The sequence below is a fragment of the Amblyraja radiata genome, chromosome 3, assembly GCF_010909765.2.
Source record: "Amblyraja radiata isolate CabotCenter1 chromosome 3, sAmbRad1.1.pri, whole genome shotgun sequence".
In the NCBI taxonomy this organism is placed as follows: Eukaryota; Metazoa; Chordata; class Chondrichthyes; order Rajiformes; family Rajidae; genus Amblyraja; species Amblyraja radiata.
This window is the reverse complement of record NC_045958.1, coordinates 39,749,927-39,764,705: the sequence shown is the minus strand read 5'-3', so window position 1 is coordinate 39,764,705 and position 14,779 is coordinate 39,749,927. Positions and strand designations below refer to the sequence as shown.

Here is a 14,779-nt window from a genome sequence, read left to right as displayed (position 1 = left end):
GATCCTCCAGGTGTACGTGCTTCCATGCTACTAAACCTGGCTGGTTCTGAGGCAATGAAACTTGCCAACCATTTTATTTTTGAGCCTGCTGTTTTAGACGCCAACGGACAGATCCTAGTGCCTGCAGAAATGATTGATGACCCTGCTGTCCTACTTGCATCGTTAATTGGTTTTCTGTATTGAGAGAGTATTTGCTGAGTGGGGCCCACAGCGAGAAAGAGTTGATGGACAGCGCGGCCAAAGTATTCTCAAATAACTATTCTCAAGCTGCCCCTCAAGTACAACATCGCCGTTGATCCCAACGTCACTCCAGTGTTTCGAGCACCACATCATGTTCCGCATGCCATGCGTGACAGAGTAGACAATTAACTCAAGCGGATGGTCTCCCTGGGTGTCATTGCTGAAGTTACTGACCCATCTGACTGGGTTCCACCATGGTGGTTGCGACAAAAAAAAACAAGGAGGAAATCCGTATCTGCATAAACCCCAGTGATCTCAGCACAGCTATCCAACGCCCGCACTACCTTATGCGAATGGTAGAGGAAGTTGCCGCTCAAATAGGCAACGCATCAGTGTTCTCCGTTCTGGATGCTAAAAGTTTGTTTTGGCAGATTCCACTGGACCCAGACTCGTCCAACCTTACTACATTTGACCTCCCCTTCAGCCGTTACAAATTCCTGAGAATGCCCTTTGGCATCAACTCTGCCAGCGAGATTTTCCAGCGCATGATGGAACGACGGTTTGCGGGGTATCCATGCGCCATTATTGTTGATGACATTCTCATTTACGGCGTGACTTGGCTGAGCTTGACGCTAATCTGAAGAAAGTATTGGACCGTGTCAAAGACATCCAGCTCAAACTCAATCCCCTGAAGTGCAAGTTTCGGGTCCCGGAAGTTACCTACGTCGGACATGTTTTCACAAGTGATGGTCTCAGACCAGACCCATCGAAGACCGCTGCTATCAACGCAATGCCAGCTCCTACTGACTTTACGACTCTACAAAGGTTCCTTGGAATGGTCAACTACCTGCGGAAATTTATTCCCAACCTCAGCGATATATCTGCCCCTCTGCGGAAACTGACACACAAATACACATCATGGTACTGGTACCCGCAGCACCAAAGAGCTTTTGATAAGTTGCAGCTGGCCAGCACACCTACGCTCGCCCATTTTGCTTTGGAGTTACCCGTAACACTCACATGTGATGCGTCCCAGTACCAGCTTGATGCTGCTAGCCTGCAGACCACTGCCGATGGCGACTGCAAGCCTGTTTCATATGCCTCTCGCACACTAACTGATACTGAACAACGTTACACCCAGATTGAAAAAGAATTACTTGCAGTGGTTTTCGCCTGCACGAATTTCAAAGACTTTATTTTTGGGAAGTCTGTGATTATAGAAACAGACCACCAGCCGCTGGTCACCATCTTGAATAAACCCATTCATGCTGCTCCGGCTCGCCTGCAATGGATGATGATGCAGCTGCAGTGTTTTGATTTCAACATTGTCTATAAAAAAGGCAAGGACATGCACATAGCTGACACGCTATCAAGGGCCTCACGCAAAACCAGCGAACAACAACGCTCTGAACAGGACCAGTTCTCAGTAATGAAGGTATCATGTTCCTACTGATTGCCTAAGCAGCCTGGAAGAGCACACAGCTGCTGTCGAGACTTTACAATTGCTGTCTGCAGTCATCCGGCGGGGCTGGCCGGATGAACAACACACCACCCCGCTCGCGATCCGTCCATACTTCCTGGTTCACGACAAACTGGTGTTACAGGACGGGATTATAGTCAAGGGCCACAAGGCAGTTGTCTCAGCTGTCCTCCGGGACAAGTACTTCGACGCCTTCCACAGGCGCCACCCCAGCTTGGAGGCAACATTACAACGGGCACAAAGCATGTTTTACTTGCCTGGTATGACCAAGTACATACCTGACAAAACCGAAGTCTGCTCCATCAGCAAAAGCCTGATGCCACACCAACAGAAGCAGCCCTTACTGCCGCACCTGATTCCTACTCTATCCTGGTCCACGGTAGCCACCGACATATTTGAATGGCATGGGAAACACTATCTGGTTCTTGTCGACTCTTATTCGGGCTGTTTTGACATCGTTCTACTCCAAACCATCATATCTGAAGCAGTTATCCAGAAGTTGCAATGCCATTTCTCCGTACATGGCTCCCCTGCACGCCTTCTATCCGACACGGCAGTCAGTTCACCAGCCAGCTTTTCAAAAGCTTTGCACAACGATGGGACTTTCGACATATCACCAGCAGTCCTGAGTTTCCGCAGTCCAACGGACTCGCAGTATAAGCCGTCCGAAGCGCAATTCAACTAATGGAGCGTTCTTACCTTGCTAAATCTGACGTTTACCTGGACCAGCTCAATTTAAGGAACATTGCCAGGGATCCCATACTGGGTTCCCCAGCCCAATGACTGATGTCTCGCCAAACCCGAGCCTGTACTCCAGCAGCATTTGCAGCTACAAGTTCGTTCACCGCCTGCGGTCCATAAACAACGACAATTCAAGCGTGATGCACAAAAAAGTTTTTACGACAAATCCAGTAAGCCACTTAAACCTCTCTCCAGTGGACAGGTTGTTCGCCTCCAGACCAACAAGGGCTATAGCTGTCTGGGTCACATCCACAGCTCTGCCAAAGATCCATGCTCCTACCTGGTTACCGTCAACATCTCCTTCCAGTGAAGGAACCGCGTCCTGCGACTCCGCATCCGTTTTGTATAGCCTCCCACTACCGGGCCGGCTGCTCCACTATCAGAGACTGTCCCCCGCGACCTGCCAACGGCGTTCACCACCTAGCTCGCCTATTTCACCACCTCCACCCAGCTGGTCCCCGGTCATTTACCCGGTTCCCTCCCCAGTCACTTCACCGGTGAAAGGAGGAGATGCGGATTTGTTCTGCACAGGTGCCGGACGGGTCAGCAGGCCACCCATTAGATACGGTGATTTTGTGTAACTATCCATACTTCCCCAAATGCGTTATTAACATTCCGACTACTATATTGTTTGGTCACCATGTTTCCACGTATCTGCTTTAATTTGTTTCTACAAGGAAAGATGTAGAAACATAGAAACATAGAAAATAGGTGCAGGAGTAGGTCATTCGGCCCTTCGAACCTGCACCGCCATTCAATATGATCATGGCTGATCATCCAACTCCCGTACCTGCCTTCTCTCCATACCCCCTGATCCCTTTAGCCACAAGGACCACACCAATGTAGATTGGTTATTTCCTACTAACCAATTGTAGTGCTTGTTAGTAGTTGCTCCGCCTAATATGCGATTTATATTACCAAGAGTTTGCTTACGTAATTCATTCTGTGTAGCTGTTAGGTACTGTAACGTTCTGCAGACCAATGCTGTAAGTGGACTTTAATAAATATTTGTTTTAATTTGATGTGAGTACGACTCCATTCATTACAGTGTGGCACAAGTCATGTCCTATAAACTTGACCAAGTATTTTGAGTAGGTGATTGATGAAGTGCAAGTGTTTGTTGTCTATGTGGACTTCAATGAGGCATTTGACAAGATTCCTCATTCTAGTCTGATCCATGGTATCCATGGTGATCTTTGGTAGTTTAGATTCAAAATTGGCTTACTCAGAGAAGATAGAGCATGTGGTGGAAGGATATTATTCTTGTTGGATTTCTGTGTGCCATAGAGCTCAGTGCTGGACTTTTGTTTTAAATGGGCAAAAATATGCATGGGTTAATTGGTAAGTTTTCAGATGAGAGAAAATTGTGTGGAGTTGCAGACAACAAAATAGGCAGTCAAAGGATAAAGCACGATATAGATCAGTCGATGATATGCACGGAAAAGGGGGTCGGATATCAAATGATGATGAGATGGAATACAGGAAGGAGATTGAGAAGCTCATGTCCTGGTGTTGAGACAACACCTTTCTCTCAATGTCAGCAAGACAAAGGAGATAGTGATTGACTTCAGGATGCAAAGCGGTACACATTGCCCAGTTTGCATTTGATTGAATAACGTTTAGTGCAAGGTAAAGCCAGCAAAGTCCAGTCCAGGATAGTCCGAGAAAAATCAAAGAGGTAGATAGTAGTATATCTAACATTTTAAAACAGTTCTCTCTGGAAGAACATATTACATTAAATGATCATAAAATGTAGCAAATAAAAGCTTACACAGTCCTCCTATCACAATACCAACAGAACCAATGTTAGCAAATCCGCACAGGGCATACGTAGCTATAGTTTCAGAACGGACCTAAAAAATAACCAGAATAAAGAAACTGATTACTTTATTATTCTGTAAGAAGACAATACTTTTCTTCTTTTAAGTATGTGATTTCAAAATATGCATGAGTTTACAAAATAAATAAAATATTTGTAAATTTTTTGTACTATAACAAGAGAATAAAATATTTTTGAGTTTAGTAATTTGTGGGAAATTTATCATACTGTATGTAATAAATGAAAAATACAGTTCTTTTGACGTTGGATAAAATATAGTAATGCATGCATTGGAATAAAATCAATCTTATATAAGAACTAATTTTACTTACTGACAAGTATTGCTTGCGATTGTCAATGAACTCAGGTAGGCCATCAATTCTTTTTTTTATCAAATCAGCTAACTGCAGATAAGCTACAAACTCATTGAAGAAAGTTTTTACTCCTAGAAGCTCAGCAACGATAAAACTGTCAGCCCAGTCCACACCCATCATGAACGCAATTGGCATAAAGACGTAGGAACAAATTAGCTAGAAAATACATAACATGACATAGATTTGATTTTTTTGCTGGTACTATTTTTTTTGCTATTAAATAAACATCTTCATATTATAGAATATTAAAATAATTCTTGTCAAAACAATGTAACTATTACCCGATTTTGAAATCTAAAGGAACATTTGGAGCCCAAATTCCTGCCATACAAACCAAAAATCCCAGATATGGTTATTTGGGGCAAGTGCCTGTATTAGGATCTCCCCCGGAATGTGATATTTCTGAAGAACCACAATAATAAAAGAAAGACTTGTATTTACATGGAATCTTTCACAAAATTAATGCATCCCATTTTGCCCATTTTGGTGTACATTCACAATTCATTAATTTAGACTTGACAAAGATGTTTGCAACGAACTAGCCACAAACCTGGTTCCGGAAGACTGGATCAGCCAATGTTGTTCCTTTTTTAAGAAGGGAAGTAGAGAGAACAAAGGGGATTAAAGGCCGGTTAGCCTCGTGTCAGTGGTAGGGAAGCTACTGGAGAAGATTCTTTGGATCGGATTTATTCTCATCAATTCCATCATCCAAATAATTAATAAACAACGTGATGAGTAGTGATCCTAACACCAACCCCTGCAGAACACCACTAGTCACTGGAAATCAACCAGAAACAGCCCCCTTCATTCCCTTTCACTATTTGTTACGTTTCAATAAAATCTTCCCTCTTCCTTCTAAACTCCAGCGAGTACAGTACAATGGATATTTTTAAGGTAGAGATAGATTCTTGATTAGTACGGGTGTGGCGCCAGCAATGGCTGCCTCACCAGCAGACTGTCACGACCCTTCTCTGATTTTATTATTTTAAGTATGTTTTAAATATGTTTCTAATATGTTTTAAATGTTTCTTGGTTAGTTTATATGGGGAGAGATTGTGGGGGAGGGAATAGGGGGAAACTTTTTTCAGTCACTTACCTCAACAGAGATGCGACTTTCTCAGTGTCTCATCACCGCCCTTCTCCCCCCCCCCCCCCCCCCCCCCCCCCCCCCTCCTCGGCCTAACAATTGGAATGTTGCGGCATTTCCTGGAGACCGGCCTGGAGCTTCAAGCCACAGGCGCGGCGTGAACTTTCACTTCACGGCGCTGCGATCCTTTGCGGAGGATCGCCTGAAGAAGTGCTCTGACCGCGGGGGCCTGTGGACTTTTAACACCATGAAGCCGATATCTCCGGTAAGAAGCGGCTGACTCGGGAACTAGGAAGTGTTCCTCCGTCCCGACGTCGGAGTTTCGATCATCCCGACGAGAGGGCCTGAACATCGGACTGTTTGTAGCAGCGAATTGCGGTGGGTTCAAAGGCTCCGACCACGGGTGAACAAAGGAAGAAGATGACTGCACTTTATTGTCTTCCATCACAGTGAGGAATGTTGATTCCATTGTGGTGGATGTTTATGTTAAACTTTATTTTATGTGTGTATCGTGTTTTTTTCACTTAGTGTGGCTGTATTGTAACTCAAATTTCACTGTACCTTAATTGGTTAAGTGACAATAAATGCAAACTTGATGGGGTTAGGAGGGAGAGATAAATCAGCCATAATTGAATGACAGAGTAGACTTGGGCTGAAAGGCCTAATTCTGCTCCTATCACATGATCTTATGACCTTCCCACCCTTTGTCTTCTGCCATGCAGCCAACCTTCTATCCATGCTAGTTATTTTCTTCTCATACCACGGACACTCATCTTATTTAGCAGCCCCCTGTGCAGCACCTTATCAAAGGCCTTCTGAAAATCTAGGTAAACAACATCCACTGACTCTCCTTTGTCTATCCTGATATTTACTTCCTCAAAGAATTTCAACAGATTTGTCAGGCAAGATCTCCCCTTCAGAAAACCATGCTGATTTCAGCCTATTTTATCATGTAGTTCTAAATACTCGGAAAACTCACCCTTAATAATGGAGTCTTAAAATCGTACCAACCACTGAAGTCAGGCTAACAGGTCTATAGATTCCCTCGCTGACAGCGGAGTAACATTTGCATTTTTCCAGTCCTCTAGGACCACCTCTAACTAGAGATTCTTGAAAGGTTGGTAAATAAGACATATGGTATGCTTGCCTTCACTGGTTGGGACATTGAGTATAAGAGTTAGGAAGTAATGATGCAGGGCCATAAGATTTTGGTTATGCCGCATTTGGAATATTGCGTCTAGTTCTAGTCGCCCCAATACAGGAAGGATGTAGAGGCTTTGGATATGGCGGAGTAATGGTTTAGTAGTTTGTTGCTTGAATTAGGGGGTACAATTTTGTTGTCTCTGTACTGTACACTGACAATGACAATTACATTGAATCTGAATCTGAATCTGAATCTGAATCTGAAGCAGCAGGGCAGGTTGGACGAACTTGGATTATTTTCTCTAGAATGTCGGGGATTGAAGGGAGACTTGGTCGAAATATGTAAAATTATGAGAGGCATAGATAGGATAGTCAGTCAGAACCTTCTTCCCAGTGGAAATATCAGGGAGGGAGGTAGGTGCCTGGAATGCACTGCCAGGAGAGGCAAATACTATAATGCTTTTTGGTAGGCAAATGTATATGCAGTGAATGGAGGGATATATAGTGCATTTGGAAAGTATTCAGACCCCTTCACTTTTTCCACATTTTGTTAAGTTACAGCCTTATTCTAAAATGGATTAAACCATTTTTTTAATCATCAATCTATACACAATACCTCAAAATAAAAATGCGAAAACAGATACTTAGAAATATTTGCAAATATATTAAAAATAAATAACTGAAATATCACATTTACATAAGTATTCAGACCCTTTGCTATGGACACTCAAAATTGAGCTTCGGTGTATCCTGTTTACATTGATTATCCTTGAGATGTTTCGACAACTTGATTGGAGTTCACAAGCGGTCATTGATTGATTGGACATGATTTGGAAAGGCACACACCTGTCTATATACAGTGGCTTGCAAAAGTTTTCATACCCCTTGAACTTTTCCACATTTTGTCACGTTACAACCACAAACGTAAATGTATTTTATTGGGATTTTATGTGATAGACCAACACAAAGTGGCGCATAATTGTGAAGTGGAAGGAAAATGATACATGGTTTTCAAATTTTTTTACAAATAAAAAAATGAAAAGTGTGGCGTGCAAAAGTATTCAGCCCCCTTTACTCTGATACCCCTAAATAAAATCCAGTGCAACCAATTGCCTTTAGAAGTCACCAGATTAGTAAATAGAGTCCACTTGTGTGTAATCTAATCTCAGTATAAATACAGCTGTTCTGTGAAGGCCTCAGAGGTTAGAATTCATATAAGTGCTATCAAATCCTATTGCTTTTTCACAGGGTAACCAATTTGTTCGGAAAGATATAGGTTATTAGTATATAAGTTATAATGTTATTTGATCCACACTCCATACCAGTTGGTGGCGGTAATGCACTAAAAAGTTGTTTGCCAACCGCCAAAAAAAAAACTACATAGAAGAAGAAGGCCTCAGAGGTTTGTTAGAGAACATTAGTGAACAAACAACATCATGAAGCCCAAGGAACACACCCAAGGAACACACCAGGGATAAAGTTGTGGAGAAGTTTAAAGCAGGGTTAGGTTATAAAAAAATATCCCAAGCTTTGAACATCTCACGGAGCACTGTTCAATCCATCATCCGAAAATGGAAAGAGTATGGCACAACTGCAAACCTACCAAGACATGGCCGTCCACCTAAACTGACAGGCCGGGCAAGGAGAGCAATGATCAGAGAAGCAGCCAAAGTAACTCTGGAGGAGCTGCAGAGATCCACAGCTCAGGTGGGAGAATCTGTCCACAGGACAACTATTAGTCGTGTACTCCACAAATCGGGCCTTTATTGAAGAGTGGCAAGAAGAAAGCCATTGTTGAAAAAAAGCCATAAGAAGTCCCGTTTGCAGTTTGCCACAAGCCATGTGGGGGACACAGCAAACATGTGGAGGAAGGTGCTCTGGTCAGATGAGACCAAAATTGAAGTTTTTGGCCTAAATGCAAAACGCTATGTGTGGCGGAAAACGAACACTGCACATCACCCTGAACACACCATCCCCACTGTGAAACATGGTGGTGGCAGCATCATGCTGTGGGGATGCTTTTCTTCAGCAGGGACAGGGAAGCTGGTCAGGGTTGATGGGAAGATGGATGGAGCCAAATACAGGGCAATCTTGGAAGATTCACAGACGCTCTCCATCCAATCTGACTGAGCTTGAGCTATTTTGCAAAGAAGAATGGGCAAAAATTTCAGTCTCTAGATGTGCAAAGCTGGTAGAGACATACCCCAAAAGACTTGCAGCTGTAATTGCAGCGAAAGGTGGTTCTACAAAGTATTGACTCAGGGGGGCTGAATACTTTTGCACACCACACTTTTCAGTTTTTTATTTGTAAAAAAATTTGAAAACCATGTATCATTTCCCATCCACTTCACAATTATGCACCACTTTGTGTTGGTCTATCACATAAAATCCCAATAAAATACATTTACATTTGTGGTTGTAACGTGACAAAATGTGGAAAAGTTCAAGGGGTATGAAAACTTTTGCAAGCCACTGTAAGGTCCTGCAGTTGACAGTGCATGTCAGATCAAAAATCAAGCCATGAAGACGAAGGAATTGTCCATAGACCTCCGAGACAGGATAGTGTCGAGACACAGATCTGAGGAAGGGTATAAAACAATTTCTGCAGCATTGCAGGCCTCCATCATTCTTAAATGGAATAACTTTGAAACCACCAGGACTCTTCACGGAGCTGGCCGCCCGGCCAAACTGAGCAATCGGGGGAGAAGCACCTTGGTCAGGGAGGTGACCAAGAACCTGATGGTCTCTCTGACAGCGGTCCAGAGTTCCTCTGTGGAGATGGGAGAACCTTCCAGAAGGACAACTATTTCTGCAACACTCCACCAATCAGGCCTTCATGGTAGATTGGCCAGACGGAAGCCACTCCTCAGTAGAAGGCACATGACAGCCCGCATGGAGTTTGCCAAAAGGCACCTAAACAAGATTCTCTGGTCTGATGAAACCAAGATTGAACTCTTTGGTCTGAATGCCAAGTGTCACGTCTGGAGGAAACCAGGCACCGCTCATCACCTGCCAATACCATACCTACGGTGAAGCATGGTGATGGCACCATCATGCTGTGGGGATGTTTTTCAGCGGCAGGAACTGGGAGATTAGTCAGGATCGAGGGAAAGATGAACGGAGAAAAGTACAGAGAGATCCTTGATGAAAACCTGCTCCAGAGCATTCAGAACCTCAGACTGGGGCAGAGGTTCACCTTCCAACAGTACAACGACCCGAAGCACACAGCCAAGACAATGCAGGAGTGGCTTTGTGACAAGTCTGTGAATGTCCTTGAGTGGCCCAGCCAAAGCCCGGACTTGAACCCGATTGAATATCTCTGGAGGGACCTGAAAATAGCTGTGCATCGACGCCCCCATCCAACCTGACAGAGCTTGAAAGGGTCTGCAGAGAATGAGAGAAATTACCCAAATACAGGTGTGCCAAGTTTGTTGCGTCCTACCCAAGAAGACTTGAGGCTGTAATAGCTGCCAAAGGTACCTCAACAAAGTACTGAGTAAAGGGTCTGAATACTTATGTAAATGTGATATTTCAGTTATTTATTTTTAATTACTTTGCAAAAATTTCTAAACACCCTGCTTTTGCTTTATTATTATGGGGTATTGTGTATAGATTGATGATTAAAAAAATGAATTTAATCAATTTTAGAATAAGGCTGTAACGTAACAAAATGTGGAAAAAGTGAAGGGGTCTGAATACTTTCTGAATGCACTGTAGATCATGTGCAGGCAGATGAGATTAGTTTGTCTTGACATTAAGTTCGGCATGGACGTGGTAGGCTAAAGGGCCTGTTCCTGTGTTGTACATTTCTATGTTCCTAAGTTTCTCATGGGGCCTGTCATAGCAGGTCCAGAAATCATGGATCCATCAAAGAAACACTCAAACCCAGAATAAAATAAATAGATTTGCGAATGGTGTGCATTCCTATTGAACAGTTCATTAAGCAAGAATTTGAAAATTGAGAAACCATTTCCTGTTGGTTTCAATGAATAAATTATGGTTGAAAACCAAAATTAAATAATCTAGTCAAGAAACATTTAATAATATCAACACAAGTGACTAAAATAAAGAAATATGATTTAATTAACAGTTGAATCTTAAATTAAGATAAAAACAAACATTATACCCCTTCAGGATTCTCACCAAGTGAGAATCCTGAAGGGGCCTTGACAGTATGGGAATATCCTCCTGTGAGAGATTCAATTTCACCGTCTCAAAATAAAAGCTCGCCCATTTAAGATAGGGATGAGATGAAAGTTTTTTTCTCTTCGATAGATACGAGTTTTCCTCAAAGCCAAGTGGAAGTAGGGTCTAAATATTTTTCGGATAGATCTTGACAAACAAGGGGGTAATAGGTGACCTCTGGTGAATGGGAAGGTGGAGGTGAAGCAGGCATGATAATACTTGTGCTCTAGTTTTGTTTCAAATTCATAACCGCATATCCTCTCATATACAAACGATAATAGTGGTTTTGCATTTCAAGGTGGCAGAAGGGAAGGTGGGAAGCAAAGATGATGATAATGCTCGTGAATCAGAGCTTTATGGAGTTTGTGAAGTTGATGGCTAGCATTCTTCCGGCGACTGTTCTTGGGTGGTTGATGAACAAGCCTAAAGATATCAGTGGAGATCTGGGCAGCTCTCTGCTCTTCCATCTGTCGAGATCTGGATTGCTCCTTTCCCTTTCTCTTTCATTCCAAATGGCACAGCATCTTCCATCATGTAGCCACATCTAATCATGTAGTCCATGTAAGTTTATCATCATTGAGGATGGCTATTGTTGTTTTCATTTAGTAGAATGCCACAGCCTTTCCTAGTGAGCTATTTTGAAAACCATGTTAGTGGTGTTTATCTTCCTTTGACCTATGTGTTCAAGCTCTAATAGGTCCTCATTTTTGAACTTGATTAGCAATTCCAGTAACTTTTTTCATATCACCCTGGTCACTTTAATCAAATCTAGCATAATTTACCAATTCAACAATGTTTTCTCCGAATATTTTTAGTTTCATAAATCCATGGGAGTCCTGCACATATTCTATATTCACATGCTCCTATATGACATTTCCCATTCTGCCCCTCAAGTCTATGGCTGGCCTTGAACATAGCAGCATTATTTAAAGACCCATCACCTATTCATAGAAAATAAGTGGAGGAGGCCATTCGGCCCTTCGAGCCAGTACTGCCACTTCCGGACGTGGCGGCGCTGCCCAAGCAGCTGCGGCTCACCTGCAGTCCGTCTGTCTTTTTGTTGTTGTTTTATTTTGTCCTGTTGTTTTGTTTATTTTGTTTATTTTAGTTGTGTATGTGTGGGGGGTGGGAGAAACAGTTTTTAGTCGACCTTTTCTTTGTCGTATCCCCATCTCCGTCTGCGCTGCGGCCTAATCGCGGAGCTGGCGGCCTCCAACTGGGACCGACCTCGAGGCTCCGGAGGCAGAGCCAGGATCTACCATCGCGAAGCTGGCCGACTTCGGGGCTGTGGTGGCATTGCGGTAGCAGCCCGACTTTGGAGCCTCGGAGGCCTCGGCCGCGGGCCCAGTGGATGACATCGTCGGAAGCTCGCAGGTCCCAGGTTGGTGACCGGTTCTCCGGAGCTCCTGCAACGACAGCTTCGTCCGCTGGACTGGAGGGTGCCAGCTTCAGCAGCTTCGACCGCCCCGGGCCAAGGAGTTTGAACCAGCCCGTTCACGGAGCTCGGATGCGGCCGCTGGACTTACCATCACCCAGCGGGGTCCCAACATCGGAAGCCTGGATCGCCTCAACGCAGAGGGAGAGCAAGGAAGGAAGAGACAAGGACTTTAAGACTATTACTTTCCATCACAGTGAGGAGGTGCCTGGTAGACTCACTGTGGTGGATGTTAAACTGTGTTAAGTGTGTGTTTGGTTATTTTATTCTATGTTATGACTGCAAGGTATACAATTTCGTTCAGACTGAAATGTCTGAATGACAATAAAGGATACTTTACTTTACTTTCATTGTGATCATGGCTGATCGTCCCCAATCAATAACCCATGCCTGCCTTCTCCCCATATCCCTTGATTCCACTAGCCCCTAGAGCTCTATCTAACTCTCTTAAATCCATCCAGTGATTTGGCTTCCACTGCCCTCAGTGGTACGGAATTCCACAAATTCACAACTCTCTGGATGAAAAAGTTTTTACTCACCTCAGTCTTAAATGGCCTCCCCTTTATTCTAAGACTGTGGCCCCTGGTTCTGGACTCGCCAAACATTGGGAACATTTTTCTTGCATCTAGCTTGCTGTTCCACCATCATTCCTGCTAGGATCTCTTTCCAGTCTACCTTGGCCAGCTCATCTCTCATGACTTCATAGTCCCCTTTGTTCAACTGCATCACTGACACTTCCGATTTAACCTTCTCCTTCTCAAATTGCAGATTAAAACTAATCATATTATGATCACTACCTCCAAGCGGTTCCTTTACCTCGAGTTCTCTTATCAAATCTGGTTCATAGAAACATAGAAATTAGGTGCAGGAGTAGGCCATTCGGCCCTTCGAGCCTGCACCGCCATTCAATATGATCATGGCTGATCAGCCAACTCAGTATCCTGTATCTGCCTTCTCTCCATACCCCCTGATCCCTTTAGCCACAAGGGCCACATCTAACTCCCTCTTAAATATAGCCAATGAACTGGCCTCAACCACCTTCTGTGGCAGAGAATTCCAGAGATTCACCACTCTCTGTGTGAAAAATGTTTTTCTCATCTCGGTCCTAAAAGATTTCCCTCTTATCCTTAAATTGTGACCCCTTGTTCTGGACTTCCCCAACATTGGGAACAATCTTCCTGCATCTAGCCTGTCCAACCCCTTAAGAATTTTGTAAGTTTCTATAAGATCCCCCCTCAGTCTTTTAAATTCAAGCGAGTACAAGCCGAGTCTATCCAGTCTATCTTCATATGAAAGTCCTGACATCCCAGGAATCAGTCTGGTGAACCTTCTCTGTACTCCCTCTATGGCAAGAATGTTTTTTCTCAGATTAGGAGACAAAAACTGTACGCAATACTCCAGGTGTGGTCTCACCAAGATCCTGTACAGCTGCAGTAGAACCTCCCTGCTCCTATACTCAAATCTTTTTGCTATGAATGCTAACATACCATTTGCATTCTTCACTGCCTGCTGCACCTGCATGCCTACTTTCAATGACTGGTGTACCATGACACCCAGGTCTCGTTGCATCTCCCCTTTTCCTAATCGGCCACTATTCAGATAATAGTCTACTTTCCTGTTTTTGCCACCAAAGTGGATAACCTCACATTTATCCACATTATACTGCATCTGCCATGCATTTGCATCTAGTGTGTTCATTAGACAACACTAAATCCAGAATTGCCTTTTCTGTGGTCGGCTCCATTACAAGCTGCTCTAAGAATCCATCTCGGAGGCACTCTATAAACTCTCTTTCTTGGGGTCCTGAACCAACCTGCTTTTCCCAGTCTACCTGCATATTGAAATCCCGCATCACCACAATGGCATTCTTTCAGATCACCATAACGATCTCTTTTTACTGGATCATCTTCAATCTTACTGGCATATGCCATTGATTTTAATGTCAGTCACTTAATTTGGAAGAGTGCCTAACAGTTTTAGTTTTGAATTCAGACAGCCAGCATCTGCAGCATTTTGCTTTTCTTGGGTATTCTACTTTACTTCTATTAAGAAGAAATGACAGGAAGAATGCTGGAGTGCCAACCTTTTGCAGCACAATGCTGTTGGCAAATGCAAAAACTAATGTCTTAACCATCAGCAAAAGATGGCTGTATTTCAGCATCAGAAATGTCTAATGGTTGAACGAACATAATAACGAGCTACCTGTCTCAACAAGCTTTTGTTAAACGCCACACAAAAAAAGTCACAACAGGCACATTGAGAGATTTTTATCGTCAGCCAATCTGCCATCTATTAGAGCACAAAGCATGTAACCAAATTCAACTATCATGTAGAT

The 14,779-nt window shown here is 43.5% G+C and overlaps 1 protein-coding gene across 1 annotated transcript in view; it reads right to left on the bottom strand.

The window, feature by feature from the left end:
• The window catches only part of slc28a3 (solute carrier family 28 member 3), a 213,583-nt gene that overhangs the window by 19,528 nt on the left and 179,276 nt on the right, over positions 1-14,779 (bottom strand). The window contains exons 14-15 of the mRNA XM_033017663.1: positions 4,553-4,750; positions 4,173-4,254 (exon numbers count right to left, since the gene is read on the bottom strand). Of these exons, the coding sequence (XP_032873554.1) occupies positions 4,173-4,254; positions 4,553-4,750 (280 nt within the window). The remainder of the gene's footprint in view (positions 1-4,172; positions 4,255-4,552; positions 4,751-14,779) is intronic.